Genomic DNA, 15,833 nt, shown 5'->3' on the forward strand with positions numbered 1-15,833 from the left:
GCTTTTCTGCAATTATTCCTCCCTGCTGCTGGGGGCCTGACAGTGGCACCAGAGCTGCCCATACAATATTCATTCGGACCTCTTGTGTGTACACATTATGATACAATCTTCAATTACATGATCGCATACTATTTTTTCCACAGGACCCCTGCGTCATTCAGTGCACTGGATGGTCAGTGCTCAGTTAATGGATAGCTACTGAATATATCTTTGTAGCCTCATCCTTCAGTGTGTTGCCTGGCCCTTAATTTTTTACTGCACACCATTCTAAACCCCGCACTGAATCTCTCTCTTAGATTCTCAGATAGCCCCTAGCACCATAGCATGTGAGCATCTCACAATCTGATGTATTTATCCTGTGAAGTAGGGCAGTGTTGTTATCCCCATTTTACAGATGGGAAACTGAAGGAGAGAGAGATTAAGGCCAAAATTGTCAGAAGTGTCCACTAGTTTTGGGTGCCCAACTTGAGATTCTCTTAGGACCCAATTTTCCAAAGTACTTAGCATTATGTAGCCCTTTATATATTCAGAGCACAGTTCCCATGGACCTCAGATGCAGTTGAGGACGCTCAGTGCTTTTGCAAACCAGATCTTAAGATGTTTGAAGATGGATGGCCAGAATATGAGGAACATAAATTAAAACCTTCAAATGTGACCACTAATTGTAAGTGACTCGCCCAGCACCACACAGGACGTCTTTGGCAGAAGCAGCAATAGAATCTAATTCTCCAGGAGAGTATTCAACTGCTTTCACCATGAGACCATCCCCTCTCTCTACCTGTAATCCCCTGTTTCATTCACTACACACCTTCCAATTTCTGTAAACAAATGCCTACGTTCACTACACAGCCCTAATTAATTCCCGCAGCATGGTACACAGGGCCGGATTTAGGGGCATGAAACAGGCTACAAATGCAATAAAAAATAAGGAATTCAAAAGTTTAATAGATGGTGGGGGGAAGCGGGGGGGGGGGAAGAGAGGCGCCACTTGGCCTAGAGCCGGCCTGGATGGTCCACCGTGTGCAGTGAGTGGGCCAGGGATTCAGCAGAGAAAATCTGATCATGTAATTAGAGATTTATCATAATGCATATGCATAAGGGAGCCAAAGTAAGGTTGTACAGGCAGCTTTACCTCAGGCATTTCCTAACTTCTGAGTGCTTGACTGTGCAACCTAATGAACATTCTTTTGCCATAGTGGGTTTTTTTTTTTTTTTAAATGTGCTACGTAGATTGGCTTGTATGTTCGACAGTTACTGCAGCAAACTCTGATGTGTAACATTTACATTGCACATGATCAAAGGCTTCCACCTCTCCTTTCCTAGAACAATGACTGCCCAGGGCAGCAGGAGCAGAAATTCTCAGAAGGTAATGTTAAATAAACCTCCCTCCAAGTAAGCGAGGTCCGAGTGAGGAGGGGCACGCTTTGTGCTAGGCAGGCAAGAAACGCCACATAAAAGCTGAAATGTTTTGCATAAGCAAGTCCTGATTCCCATCATTTGAAAGTTAAAGATGGTGATTCCCAGGGGCTGATGCATGCATGTTGACAGGCTCTGACACAAGCTATCTCAGGATAAGAGAGGGTTACTCACCTTGGGCAGTAACTGAGGTTCTTCGAGATGTGTGTCCCTGTGGGTGCTCCACTCCAGGTGTTGGCACGTCCTCATGTCCTTGATTGGAGATTTTGCCAGCAGTGCCCGTCCAGGTTGGCATTGTGCCATCCCCGTCTCGCGGTGCTGTTGTCGCCCTTTTCAGCATGCATGATCCGGGTTCCTCTGTTCCTTCTCTATTGTAGAGCCATAACATTCAACTCCGAAGTAGAGGGGAGGAGGGGAGGTGGAGCACCCACAGTGACACACATCTTGAAGAACCTCAGTTACTGCACAAGGTGAATAACCTCCTCTTCTTCTTCTTCGAGTAGTGTCCCTGTCAGTGCTCTACTCCAGTTGACTCTCAAAGCAGTGCCCTCAGTTGGAGGACGGAACTTTGGAGTTGTTAGACTGAACGGAAGAGAGAACAGAGTCCAATTGCTGCATCATGTCGTGATGCCTGATCGATGGCATAATGTTTTGTGAAAGTGTGGGTGAAAGCCCAGGTAGCTGCTTTGCATATTTCAGTAATTGGTACATTATGCAAAAAGGCTGTGGATGTTGCAATTGATTTGGTTGAATGCGTCCTGACCATTTGGGGTGGTGATATCCCTGACTGTGTGTAGCATGTGTTGATTCAGCTGGAAATCCACTTTGAAAGTCTTTGGGTGGATAGAGCGTTGCCTTTGGAATGTTCTGTAATTGACACAAAAAGTTTGGGAGATTTCCTGAAAGGTTTTGTTCTTTCTAGGTAAAACGCGATGGTTCGTATGACGGCCAGCATATGGAGGGCTGCATTCTGTGCATTAGTATGTGATTTAGGATAAAATATAGGTAAGGAAATGTTTTGGTTAAGGTGGAATGTTGATACTACTTTGGGGAGAAATTTAGGATGAGGTCATAGCATCACCTTATCTTTATGAAATACTGTATTTGGTGGATGGACTATAAGCGCTCCAAGCTCACTCACGTGACATGCTGATGTGATTGCCACTAGAAATTATACTTTCATGGACATGTGCATTAATGAACAAGTCAGTAAAGGCTTGAATGGTAGCTTGATGATGGTCCTTAGGACTAATTTGAGGTCCCAAAGTATTGTGGGAGGACGTATGTCTGGGTACATGTTTCGTATGCCAGTCATGAAACATTTGACAGTTGGGTGCACAAAAATTGTGGTATCATCTATGAGATCATGGAAGGTGGTAAGAACTGCTAGGTGTACTTTAAGTGAGCTAATGGATAATCCTGCTTTTTTTATTTCCAGGAGATAGTCTATTATGGTGGGGATTGACGCTGCTAGTGCATTGATTCGCCTCTGTTGACACCATAAGGAGAATCTATGCCATTTCTGAAGTTAAGTTTTTCTTGTGGCAGATTTTCTGCTATTCAGTAAAATGTGTCTTACTGGTTCCGAACATTGTAGTTCAGTTTGTTGGAACCAGTTAGGAACCATGCTGTGAGATACAATTTTTTCAGGTGCGGGTGGAGTATGCGTCCGTTGTCCTGGGAGAGGAGATCCTCGACTAGTGGGAGAGCGATTGGTGCACGAATCGACATTTGTTTCAGCTAAGTAAACCATGGTTGCCTGGGCCATACTGATGCCATCATCACCTTCGCATTGTCTTTGCGTATTTTGTGTATGGTTTTGGTTATCATGGGGATAGATGGGAACGCATAGAGGTGACCTGTATTCCAGTTGATGAGGAATGCATCCCCCCTCGAGTCTCTGCCTAGACCTGCTCTTGAGCAGACGAAATGGCACTTGCGATTCCTTGCTGTCGCAAACAGATCAATTGTGGGATAATCCCACTGGCAAAATACATTCTCCAGGACTTTGTTGTGTAATTCTCACTCGTGATTGTTGCCGAATTTTCTGCTCAGGTTGTCTGCGGTGGTGTTCTGGGTACCAGGTAAGTAGGCTGCTGAAATGTGGATATGCACTAATTCCATAGTCTTATTGCCTCTGAACATAGGGAGTTGGATCTTGCCCCTCCTTGATGATTGATGTAAAACATACATGTGATGTTGTCCGTCATTATCTTTATAGTTTTCCCTGCTATCAGAGGCAGGAAATGTAGATAGGCATTGCAGACAGCACGCAACTCCAGTAGGTTTATGTGCAATTTCATTTCCTGTGGTGACCATTTCCCTTGAACAGTATGTTCTTGCCAGTGCACTCCCCATCCAATTAGGGATGCGTCCATTGTGATCATGATCGAGGGTGTTTTGCTTATGAATGGAGTTCCTGTTTGAAGGTTGTTGGGCTGTGTCCAGCATTTTAGTGATTGTTTGATTTTTTTAGCATTACCACAGTTTTGTATAAGATTGTGTGTGTGGTTGTAAACTGTCGTGAGCCACATTTGAAGGAGTCACATGTGTAATGGTGCATGTTGCACTATGAAGGTGGTAGCTGCCATATGACCGAACATTTGGAGGCATGTGTGTACATTCAGAGTTGGACTGTTTTGTATAAGAGATTCCAGATTCACAATTGTCTCAAATCTGGTCTTTGGTAGGAACGCCGTGACAGTGAGGGAATCCAGGTGTGGACCTATAAACTCCAGTTGTTGCACAGGCCATAGGGTGGATATTTTGTCATTTATCATAATGTATGAAATAATGTCCTTGTAGTGTGAATTGCTTGGACAATTTCCATGTAGGTGTGTGCCCTTATCAGGCAATCGTCCAGATATGGGAATATGGTGATCCCTAGTCTGTGAAGGGAAGCTGCTATGACAGCAAATATCTTGGAGAAGGCCCTTGGAGCAGTGCAAAGGCCGAAGGGTAGCGCCGTGTATTGATAGTGGTTGTTGCCCAGTGTGAATCTTAGGAATTTTCAGTGAGCTGGATGAATAGTAACGTGGAAATATGCATCCTGAAGGTCAAGGGCTGCAAACCAGTCCCCCTGTTCCAGCACAGGCAAGTAAGAGTAACCATCCTGAAGTTTTGTATCCTTATAAATGTATTAACTTTTCTTAAGCCTAAAATGGGTATCCAACCTCCTATCTTCTTTTGGGTGAGAAAGTAATGGGAATAGAAGCCTCTGCGCTGGGAGGGGATATGCTCTATGGCACCTATCTGGAGTAAATGCTGGACCTCCTGTTGTAATAGGTGTTCATGAGATGGGTCACTGAAGAGGGACGGAGAAGGAGTTTGGGTTGTAGGTATGGAGGTAAAGGGAATAGTATACTCCGATCGGATAATTTCTGGTACCCATTTGTCTGTTGTTATGTTTGCCCAGTGTTGGTAAAAGGGCCGTAGTTGATGTTTGAACAAAATGGACTCTGGCTGCGGAAGGTGGGGGAGGTCCTACAGACCCTCGACCAAGACCTCAAAATTGTTGCTTTAGAGGGGAAGCCTGGGACGTTCACAGCTGCTGGTCTGTCTGTCATCGTTGCTGTGGCCTTTGTCAGGAGTGTGATTGGTCATGTCGTCTGTTTTGTGAATTATGTTGATATCTGGAATTATACGGCTGATACCTGAAGGGTCTTCTTGTTGCCGGTATATAGATTCCAAGGGTGCGGAGCGTAGCCCTGGAATCTTTCATGGTATGCATGACTTCATCGTTTTTTCTGTGAAGAGCTTCGCTTTGTCAAAGGGAAGATCCTCGATCATTGCCTGTAGTTGTTTAAGAAAGGCTGCAGAGGGAAGCTATGATGACCTATGTATAACGACAGCAGTTGTCATGGTTCTAGCCACGGTGTCAGCCACGTCAAGGGAAGCCTGCAATGCTGTTCTTGTGACTAATTGCCCTTCTTTAATCAATGACTGAAATTGCTGTTTTCTGTCCTCTGGGACAAATTTAATAAATTCTGATATCTTTGATTAATTATCATGGTTGTAATTTGACAATAAGGTGGCATAATTTGCTACTCTTAATTGGAGAGTAGCTGACGTGTAAACTTTTCTGCCCAGTAAATCCAGCCTTTTGTCATCTTTATTGTGTGGTGTTGACCTATGATGATGCTGCTTGTTCCTTCAGTTAGCAGCTTCTATAACTAATGAGTTAGGAGCAGGATGGATGAAGAGGAACTCGGTATCTTTGGCAGGGACAATTTTTGTCAGCTCTTTTACAAGTGGGGAGAATGGTGGCGGGCGTCTGACAGATGTTATTTGCTGGCTCCATAAGGGCATCAACCATTGGAAGGGTGATTTTGGTAGAAGCTGAAGTCTGCAATATTTTTAGCAATGTATGTTGTGACCCTACCACTTCCTGGAGAAGGATGTCCAATCTGTCTGCCACCCTCTTAAACAGTTCCTGGAACTTCTTAAAATTGTCTGCAGTTGTCGGAGGTGGGGGAACTATGGTCTCCTCGGGTGAAGAGGACAAATTGTGTATGGAGGTATTTCTTGCTCCGCACGCTCACCCTTTTCCTCAGCAGGACCAGTTGTTTCGAGTCCTGTTAGAGTAGATCTAATAGGTGACCCTTCTCTGTATCTATAGGAGGTTGATGGTCTACTGTGCAATGTTGAATAAGTAGACCAGGTGTCCCATCCAGGCCAGTGCATGCAATATGGTGGAGCAAATCATAGAGGTCCAAACCATGGATATGTTGGCTGTCTGGGATGTGGTCGATGTCTAGATGGGTGGCTCCTAGGTGATGATTATTGGGGAGAAAAATAAGCCTGTTCACCATCATACTCCCCATCACTGGAGAAGGAGATGGGAGAGATGGGCTGCTCCTGAGCGAAGTGTACTGGAGAGGTGTAAATTCCATAGAGTGGTGATAGCAGGGAAGATGTTACAAATTCTTCTTCATTGTCAAGATGTTTGCACTTTTCAGTATGTTTTCATGGAGCCAGCACTATTGTTAATGATGGCGCCAAGGTCTGGTCCGTAGCATTTCTCCGTGCGGGCATATCCGTCAGTGCCTTTGGTACCGTGGATGCCCTCGAGGCTGTCAGGCCCTTGGTCATTATTGGTGCTGTTGGCACCAGGCATCATCGGTGCTGATGTAGTCTGCTCAGCATGTACCAGTGCCATGCCGGTTATCAGCACCGAGGTCCATGTAGGTGTTGTGGTGGTTACCGCTGTTTTGCGGACCATTACTTTTGATGGTGCCGTCTCAAAACGGGGTTGTTTCATTTTGTCTCTCAGCTCTTTAGAAGAGCGGTGAGAATCTCTCATTGTCATGGAGGTCAATGTACCAGAGGAACCCAGAGCCTCTTTAGTACCGGATCCTTTGCCCGTTTCTGGTGACCTCCTTTTCTTGGCATGCTCTGTTGTCGGTGGAGTACAGTGCCTTTTTCTGATCTTTTCGTGTGAGGAGCTGTTACCCTGCTCAGGGTCTGAGGCAGATCTCAGAAACCCCTCCATGAGTATTAGCTTCAGGTGGAGGTCCCTGTCATGCCCAGCTCTGGCTTTCAAGTTCTTGAAGTGAACGCATTACTGGGCAATATGCCCTTCACTGAGGCATCTGATGCACTCCGAATGTCTGTCCGAAGCCGCCCCTGCATGAGGTACAGCATTTGAAGCTGGGAGAACCCGGCATGATATTTCTATTAAGTATGAGGGGAAAAAGATTTTTTTTTTTAAATGTGGAAAGATTCAGGTAAACTAAACTACAAGTGAATTAAACTTAACTAAGTTTAAGTTAACTACAAATAAACTGACTAACTTTATAGGGAAAAAAGACTTATTGAAGATTTCTAGAACAGGCTGTCGAAGAAGTGCTGGGAGCTCCGTCTTGGACTGTGGATGGTTGAGAAGGGCCCAGCTTGCATATGCCGAAAAGGGTGCCAATGGCACCAGCACATGCGCAACCCGGACGGGCAATGCCGGCAAAATCTCCAATCAAGGATGCGAGGACACACCAACACCTGGAGTAGAGCATCCATAGGGACACTACTTGAGGAAGAACATTAGTATGTATTAAAGGGTTAGGAAAAGTTGATTGGGACAGATTAATTTCAACAGCGAATCTCCATATATACAGTCTAAACACACTCAAATAAAGAGAGGGGGAGCATGTGTCACCCTGACTCACCTTGAGCAGGTCTAAAGACAGACCAGCAAGATTTCCAATGAGAGGTTCAGCACATCCAGTCTGTCCGTCCCAAGAATCTTTAATACATATTAATGTCATCCCATATTAATTGCATTGAAGCCTGTCAGCGTGCATCAACCTTTGGGAATTACCACCCGTAACTCTAACACTGGGAGTCAGGATGGGCACCTCCTTCCTTACCTTTTCTTTACTCACCTGAAGCATTTACTCTCTAGGGGGAGGGGCGGAGAGGTGAGGGGAAGAGGTTTCGCTCAGCATTGTGGTCAGGGTGTTGTTGCTGTTGCCTTGGATGGCCATTGTCCTGGGGAAAGGGCAAGGGGTAAAAGCCTCATGGAAGTCTTTGATCATGTGCGGTGTTAGAGTGAGTGTTACACATCAGAACACAGTAGCTAACATATAGCAGAAATCTATAATGTTAACAAGTAGAACTTCATGAATACGTCTGTACCTTTGGGAACCAAAGTGACATTTTTATTCAATAATGCAAGAAAATGGAAGAAGCTAAGAAATAAACCAGACTGACACGATAGACCTTTACTAGAATTTAGCTTTTTTATAACTAATTAAAAATTACTTCCAGGAAAAATATTACAAGTACTTGGGAAAGATTCCAGTTTGACTGCTCCGGAGAATGGAATAATCTCATCATCCCCATAGCCTGGATAGCAGCAGGGCAAGCTTCCCTCGCACTTCTCTACTAATCTGCCTTAAATCTGAACTCAAATGACTGTTTATAGGAATGGGGTGTTCTGTCTCCATGGTCTATATTCAGTCTGTGGAGATTGCCAAAAACGATATTGAATGGTGCCAGCTGTGGTGGTGTTTTGATGGTATGGACACCTGTCCATTAGGAATGGAACTGGGACTAGACCTACAAAACTCCCATTATATAATCTAAGCAGCCATCAGATGCTAGTGACTTTCAGTCTGCTGTGGAGGTAGCCACGCCAGAGCTGAAAGGCTGTTCAGTATACTCCTTTGCCAATCCTACCTTTGACACATGAAGCCAGAGCACTCCACTCTGGCTCATATCTGTAAACCATGGATGTTGTGTTTAGTCTGCAGGTTTGGGTCTTCACTGCATCAATAGCAGCTAGTAGTCCATGGCTACTGCACAGACACACAACCATGGCTTCTCAGACCCTCTTCAATTGTTCTCTCCCCAAGTTATGGAAAAAGTCTACATCAGGAGAGGCTTGACATTTTCTTTCCTCTGTGCAGCCCCCCAGGCTTATATTCCTTCACAACAAGCCCTCACACCACAATGATCTGCTTTCAGCCACAGACTGACTCCCTCCGGAGTCCATCAATGCCTTTGTGTGTGAGAGTCTCAGCAGAGTGATGAGAGGCCTTACTTTGATGGCTTCAGTACTTTCGGGCCCTGCCACTCCAACAGCTAGGAGAAGAAACCAGACCTGGGATCAATGTAGTCTCTTGCGCATCACAACTTCTCTTGCCCCTTAGGCTGAAGCCAGTGGACCTGTATTTAGGACCTCGCACCTTACTCCCAGCACCGCAGCTACTGCTCATTCAAAAATTATTCCTCCTTCCCTACATTCAGTCAAGAGTCTCAGCACCCCATCAGCTCTACACAATGTCAGCGCACCTCCCAGTGTTCCATGCTGGGCCCTGCCTATCTGCAGTCTGACCTCCTTACCCCTGCTGGCACTAATCTAAGAGACAGGGCAGGGGCCCGCAGCAAGGAGAGCAGGCCTCATCAAAGAAGTTCCCCAGTGTAGGTGGCAGGTGGGGACTTGCTCCTGCCTCCCTGCAACCAGGAACCTTCCTTCCTTCCCAGTAAATCTTCCGTTTCCAGTAACAGACATTTGGGAATTAGCTAGTTCCATAAGGGTTAATATTAGTTATATGCCTGAATGATGGCCTAATTATTGCCGTTCTCCATCCTTTAGAAGCTACCTGACTGCTCCACACATTAATACATTTCAGGAGCGGGTGTAAACTCAAACAAACACTGTTATGTTTGGAGTGAACAATCACAAGATCTTGCGTGTCATGTGTTAGTGAGCACAAGAACCAAACAGTGAACGACCCACCCCTTAACCCGACCATTCACTGTTAATCATTGTAAGAGTGCTGGGCTCGCCAATCTACAAAACAAAGCAAGCCACTTCAGAGAGAACCCCAATCAGTTCCTTTTGGAGTTAAAGATTTGCATATCTGGTTTCCTGCAATTTGTGAACATATACATTGTAATGCTTTGACTACTAGCCATAGCCAGTTTAGTTGGGACACTGGAACAGTAGGATCCAAAACAGTGTTTAAACAGAAGTGCACCTCGGAGGGACAGTGTACAATAAAGGGAGAGAGAGAGCACCATGCATCCCGTTCTTTAGAAATGGGGCTTTTCTGAACAAAGATTCTCCCAGAGCTATTTTATTTTTGCAAAGTGTATATTTGCTTGGCTGTAAACAAGATTAGGAAATGGCTGTGACATCCCACCACTGATGGTCTCAAGCTAATCAGGGTTGTCCTTTGTTAATATGTGGATGGGGAACCTCCAAGGAAAACCCAGGGTGCTGGTGCAGGAAGCCGTGTGGTGTTTTGAGGCGGTGGTGTGCTTTTCACAGAGTTGGTATGAAAGCGAAGGGGCTACAGGATGATGTGCTGCCACAAGGGCCCTATTTTGGGGACAGTGTAAGGCAGAGTTCCTGAACACTTCCAATCATTAAAGAGCACATAACTTTTTCCAACGATGATTAAGCTGTTCGCCTTGATTGCCCTGGCTACATACTAGTTTAAGTAACTCCATTCTGCCTCCCTGAATTCCCCCGTTTTATTTCACCCCTCAGGTATTTGCACTGTAGTGGCAGGAAGGAGGAATTGGAATATATAGTATTTGTAAAGTGTTCTGGGGCTCTGAGAGATGAAAATCACTGTATTAATTTAAGATATTAGAAATTGCCAGCCACGGTTTTATATTTTAAATTCCATTCACATAACTAGGAATAGTTCTAACATTTTAATCACTTCTGGAGCTACTGAAAGTACCATATAATAATCAGGTGTATATCATCAGAGAAGCTGCAGCAGGATGTATAGCTTTGTTGTAAGATTTTTAGGCCAGAGAAACCTTTGCACAGGAATTATTTTTTGAAGGAACTGAAAAGGAAGGTGAAAGATGAAGAAAAAAAGAGAGGTTCTTACTTGTAACCAAGGCCCATGTGCTGCATAAGGATGCTCCTCTGTAGCAAAGGCTCCTTCTACTCCTGTTGATACAAACGTGATTGCTGTATCCCCTGTAATACTTTTATATGTAAAGTGCCGTCCATGTAACAGCCTGCCCCTGGAGAACAGAACACACACCCGTAAATGAAGGGTCATAAGCAGGTCAGTACAGACTCACCACAAGATATACACTGGAACCTCTGTGAAAGGAATACTTCATACCCCAGTAATCACTAATCTCAGTGAATGTATGAATGATTTTCACAGCCTTGTCCCTTAAGTGTAGGTCACAAGTCTCTTCTGGAGCTCTGGAAGTGCACATGTGCGCTCAAACCCATCAATCCCAAAGCCCCGCTTGCACACTACGATGCCTCTAGACAAAGGAAGACTGAATGGGACTTTATTAGCATCCCATTTGCACCAGTCCCCAACCACCACCATGGGCCACTGGTACATAAGGCACAGTACTCCCAACTTCTACCAGTACTCCGAGAACACCAGCAAGAGTGAGCCCAGAATTCACATCTCTTAGGTGGTAGTGCAAAGCAGTCCCGCTAGAATAATGAGCTGGCCTTAACTTCTCCACATGAATAACTTATGTTATATATTAATCCATTCCCTAGTAACTCATTACATTTAGTCTGTGTCAGTGGACTCATGTTAAACAAAAGGTTTAGAAGAAGAGATACATGGCTGTTCATTTATAATAAATAATACTTTATTGCAACAATGCTCTCCATGTGGGAATCTCAGGTCACACCAAAAGCATTAAAATTCACAGCCTCAGTGAGATGTGAATGTTATCCCCATTTTACAGATTGGGCTAATTAAGGCTCAGAGACGTTAAGTGACTTCCTGTGTGACCCTGTATAATAACCAGGGATAAAATCCAGATCCTATTCCCAGCCCTGTGCATTAGTCACAAGTCTATCTTTCCTCATTAATTTAGGTTTTGTCTACCTGGGACACCCAGGAAAAATAATCTGAATTAACTAAAGGTGTGAATTTGAAGTGGATTACTTAAACCAAATTAAATCCCTGTGTGGATACTATTAATCAGAATTAAAGTGGCCTTAATTCTGAATGAGGGTGTTCACACAGATTATTAATGCGATTTAACTAATCTACTGCACATTTACACCTTTTTAAATTTGGATTAACCAACCTGGATGTCCCCATGTAGACAAGCACTTATTTTATGATGTTGCACAATTCAAATAATAAATATCTAGTGATATCAGCCACACCAGTACATCTGAGGGGAAACAGTTTAGAGCAGTGGTTCTTAACCTTTCCAAACTACTGTACCCCTGAAGCCTGAGTCCCACCCCCACGGGGCTGAGGCATGTAACTTAGTTTCATGGCGCCCCTGTGGCTCCAGGCAATTGCCTTTCTTGCCACCCCCAATACCAGCTCTGCACTTGCGACCCCTCTAATACCCGAGGTTGAGAAACACTGGTTTAGAGGCTTGCTAGGCAAGTTGCTGCATCCTTTATTGCATTTTTTTATTTTAAATTAGTCAACAAAAGTGATTATTGTTAACTCAATAAAAATTAACACCTTTCAGTTTACTGTTACTTCGAAGACCAGAACTCTCCTACAATTTCTGTCAAAACATTTTAAAAAAATAATTAGCTGAATTTTCTGGAGATGTAGACAGGTCACTAGCTGGTCAAAACCCTTATCCCCTCTGCAGGTGCAACTTCTCGAGATACAACCTTTACAGCAGGGATAATCAATTATTTTCTGTTAAGGTCCAAATTTCTTGGTCAAAGTATAGTCTAGGTCCAGACTCCTGAGAAGATAATACAAAAATAATAACAATAATAATAAAAAGTAAATAAAAAGATGCCAGGGCGTGTTCAAAAGCATCTGGCGGTCTGGATTTGACCCACAATCTACCTATTGACTACCCCATGTGTGTGTGCAACATTTTGTGCACTCAGGTGTACAAGTGATGGTATCTGCATATAGAAAACAGTGTGCACAACTGATGGCAAACGTTAGCATACAACGGCACAAATTAAAGGTAATGCTTATGGGATTTCTATGACAGGACCTTAGGAACCATCCCTTAGTTTGACAAGATATTTAACAGCATTAGTCTCATAAAAAAACCTCTGCTGTTTCAATCCCCAACATAAAACATGGGAAACAAAAGGAGTAAGAAACAATTTTGGCACGATGAACATATGTGCACAGTAGAAAGACGAGATGGATGAAGTAATATCTTTTATTGGAACAATTTCTGTGGGTGAAAGAGAAAAGCTTTTGAGCTACACAGAGCTCTTCTTCAGAGGTCTATGGATAGTGTTATCTGTTTCTAATGTTTTTGGCAAAGTGTCTCAGCTCTGGTCTTTTAAAATCTATACAGGATCATTTGTCTGAAGAAACAACACCAGAAGGCAGAATTGCAGCCATTGAAGCAGAGCTAAGAAAGAAACCAGCCGCTCTTACCTTAGACAAAGTGGAATCAGTGCTCCAGACTCCTGGTTGAATTTCAGGTGTACGCTCTCAAGCTGTCTCGTGCGGATTAACTCATGAGGAATGATAGCTGCTGAGCTTTCACTCTCTAAACTATCCTTACGGCTTCTAAGAGAAAAAACAGAATGTACCTATTTAGAACCTGAGATCCACATTCCAATTATCAGCCTTGTGAAAAGACAGCAGAAAAATTCAATGATGATTTAGAGCAGTTACATGAAAGCTGTCTAATGGAAGGACACAATAACAGCTTGCCAAAAGGACATAACTACTTTGCTGTCGCCCTTGTTTCTATTTTGCGAGTCTTGCCCACAGACTACAGATCTTAGCATGCAATGCTTCATCTTGATCCAGTGACTTTAAAGGTTCGGGAAATAAAGTTTAATAAAGAATGGGAGTAAAATTATACTCTGAAGCCAGAAGCACCACAAAATGTTCTATAAGGTACAACCCTGCATGGGCAGAGGCCTGGTCTATGTGACCTGGCAGGTCACCCCAGTTCTAGGATTCTTTAAGAAAGAGGGCTGTCTGGAAAGCTCTGTGCTGTCCTGACTGATTTGCTATAGAAGCTTAGCCTTAGAGACCTATAGCATAGACGTAACCTGAATGAACCCAACTCTTTTCCGTCACCAGACCAACCAAAGGCTTTAGATGTTGCATACCAGTTCTTAAACATTCTAACTTCTGCTAGCATTAAGTACAATATTCAAAATACAAAATCTACACACAATTCACAGAATATTTGTAGACTGTTTTCCCTTTGAAGTAGAGCTGCTTTAAAACAATGCAGTCTTTATACTATATTTTACAAAGGCAGTGCATTACACGTGGTGATGTTGTTTAACTTAGGAGGTTACGTTCTGCAATTATGAACTTCACAAGACAGAATCCTCAGTATAATCAGGTAGGTATCTCAAAATACCGGACCATAAACTAAAATACTGTATACGTTCAAAGAGTGGCATTATAATTCTTTATCTGTTTGTAGAGAACACAGGAAAAGATGGTGCCTGACCCAAGGAGCTTACACTGAATAGGACTTCCCCCACCCTGAAAACATTTCAAACACAAAGCATTGGGTGATAAGGGGATGGAAGGTCTGGGATCAAGAACAGGGAGAAGTGGAGACAGTAAAAAAGCCATCAGGCTGGAAAGGGAGGGACATACAGAGTGCTAGCAACTTACGTGAAGTCAGAAGAGACAGGACTTATGTTTCTCTTATCTGTCAATCCTGATTTAATAGAGGCAACACATTGCTAAGGTCCCATCTATACTACAGAATCACTGTATTTGGTTAGGGAAGGGGAAGAGGAGGGAAGAGAAGAGAGGAAGGAGAGTAGCTGACAATCATTTGTGCCCTGACAGTTCAAACATGGTTCCATCCTGCAGGGCAGACTAAACAAACGTTACCAAGTTACCGCGCAGCTCAGGAACGTCATTAAAATATGGCTTGATCCTTTCTACGCTGCAAGATGTAGCCATGTTCCAGATGCAGAATGAGAGAATTGTGATGTAATAGCTTGTCTGCCAGTGATGTTGATTTTGGGTCTGTCTTCACTGCAGAGTTAACCAGGGCTCTTACTTGGATGTTGCCCCTAACTCCCCTCCCATCCACAGGTATAACCCTCTCACCTGAGTTTGGTGGCATTTTAGCTGGCTTGTCTAGGGCTATAGGCTAAAACCCCAGTGAGGCTTTCATTAGGGCTGGTCACCTGCCCCACTTTGCAGTGAGGAAATGGGCTAAACAATTTGGGTGCTGACTCCTCTAATGCCTTCCCAAAATTCCAACCCTGCCGCCCCCTCGAGCCTGAAAGGACAGACATGTTCTCTCAGTTTATTGGGAAAGAATTAGAGCAGCACAAAGGACCATTGTATGTGTTCCCTGAGTCCTAGTGACACACACGGCAAGCGCAGCACCAGAGAGGACACAGTAACTCGGGCACAGCTTTGCAGTGTGTCTGCTCACACCTGGGCTAGGCTAACCCAGGTTCTGATCACCTGAGTGCCAGTCACCGGATAAATTCTGCAGTGAAGACACATCCCTTTGTAGTCTAGCTGGCTTCTAAACCGGTGAGTTTAAACTGGTTCATCAAACACATTTTACAGCTCCATGTAGGTGGGGCCTTAAAAGAGTGGAATGGGCCAGACACTGAAGAAAACATTTTGCAGTTTGATTACTCAAGAAGTGCATGTTTGATTAATGATCAATTGACCTTAACCTAAGGTTTACCTGAACTTCCTTATCAGATCTTATATACACATTAAGCTGTGGGAAAGTTAGCCTGTCATCTAGAGTTTCCAATTATTCATTACCAATCCCCCAACAGGATGTCGGCCACCAGAAACGTGAGAGATTTTAGCGCCAACTTTACGCTTACCAACTTGTAAGTTCAATTACAGAATGTGTGCGCACTGGAACATATCCAGAGTTATTCAGCAATTTTGTCAGTAAAGATGAGAGCTGGGGTATTGGTATTTTTCTACCCAGACTGGTTAATGCTTTGAGCAGCTTTCTCTGGCAGTGGATTTAAGTTTAGAATGGATAAGCATTTACAGAATATAATT

At 43.9% G+C, this 15,833-nt stretch overlaps 1 protein-coding gene across 5 annotated transcripts in view; it reads right to left on the bottom strand.

The window, feature by feature from the left end:
* SUFU (SUFU negative regulator of hedgehog signaling) overlaps nucleotides 1-15,833 on the bottom strand; it is a 111,233-nt gene that overhangs the window by 11,010 nt on the left and 84,390 nt on the right. For 2 of the 5 annotated variants that reach the window (XM_067537196.1, XM_067537195.1), the window contains exons 9-11: nucleotides 13,242-13,376; nucleotides 10,764-10,902; nucleotides 8,128-9,013 (exon numbers count right to left, since the gene is read on the bottom strand). In XM_067537196.1, coding sequence (XP_067393297.1) covers nucleotides 8,840-9,013; nucleotides 10,764-10,902; nucleotides 13,242-13,376 — 448 coding nt within the window. In that variant the 3' untranslated portion in view covers nucleotides 8,128-8,839. Of the gene's footprint in view, nucleotides 1-8,127; nucleotides 9,014-10,763; nucleotides 10,903-13,241; nucleotides 13,377-15,833 lie in introns of those variants that run through there. The other 3 variants (XM_067537199.1, XM_067537198.1, XM_067537200.1) reach the window with 2 other exon arrangements.

This window comes from Emydura macquarii, unplaced genomic scaffold (genome assembly GCF_026122565.2).
Source record: "Emydura macquarii macquarii isolate MOO-44397 ecotype Brisbane River unplaced genomic scaffold, CSIRO-AGI_Emac_v2 contig_3692, whole genome shotgun sequence".
In the NCBI taxonomy this organism is placed as follows: Eukaryota; Metazoa; Chordata; order Testudines; family Chelidae; genus Emydura; species Emydura macquarii.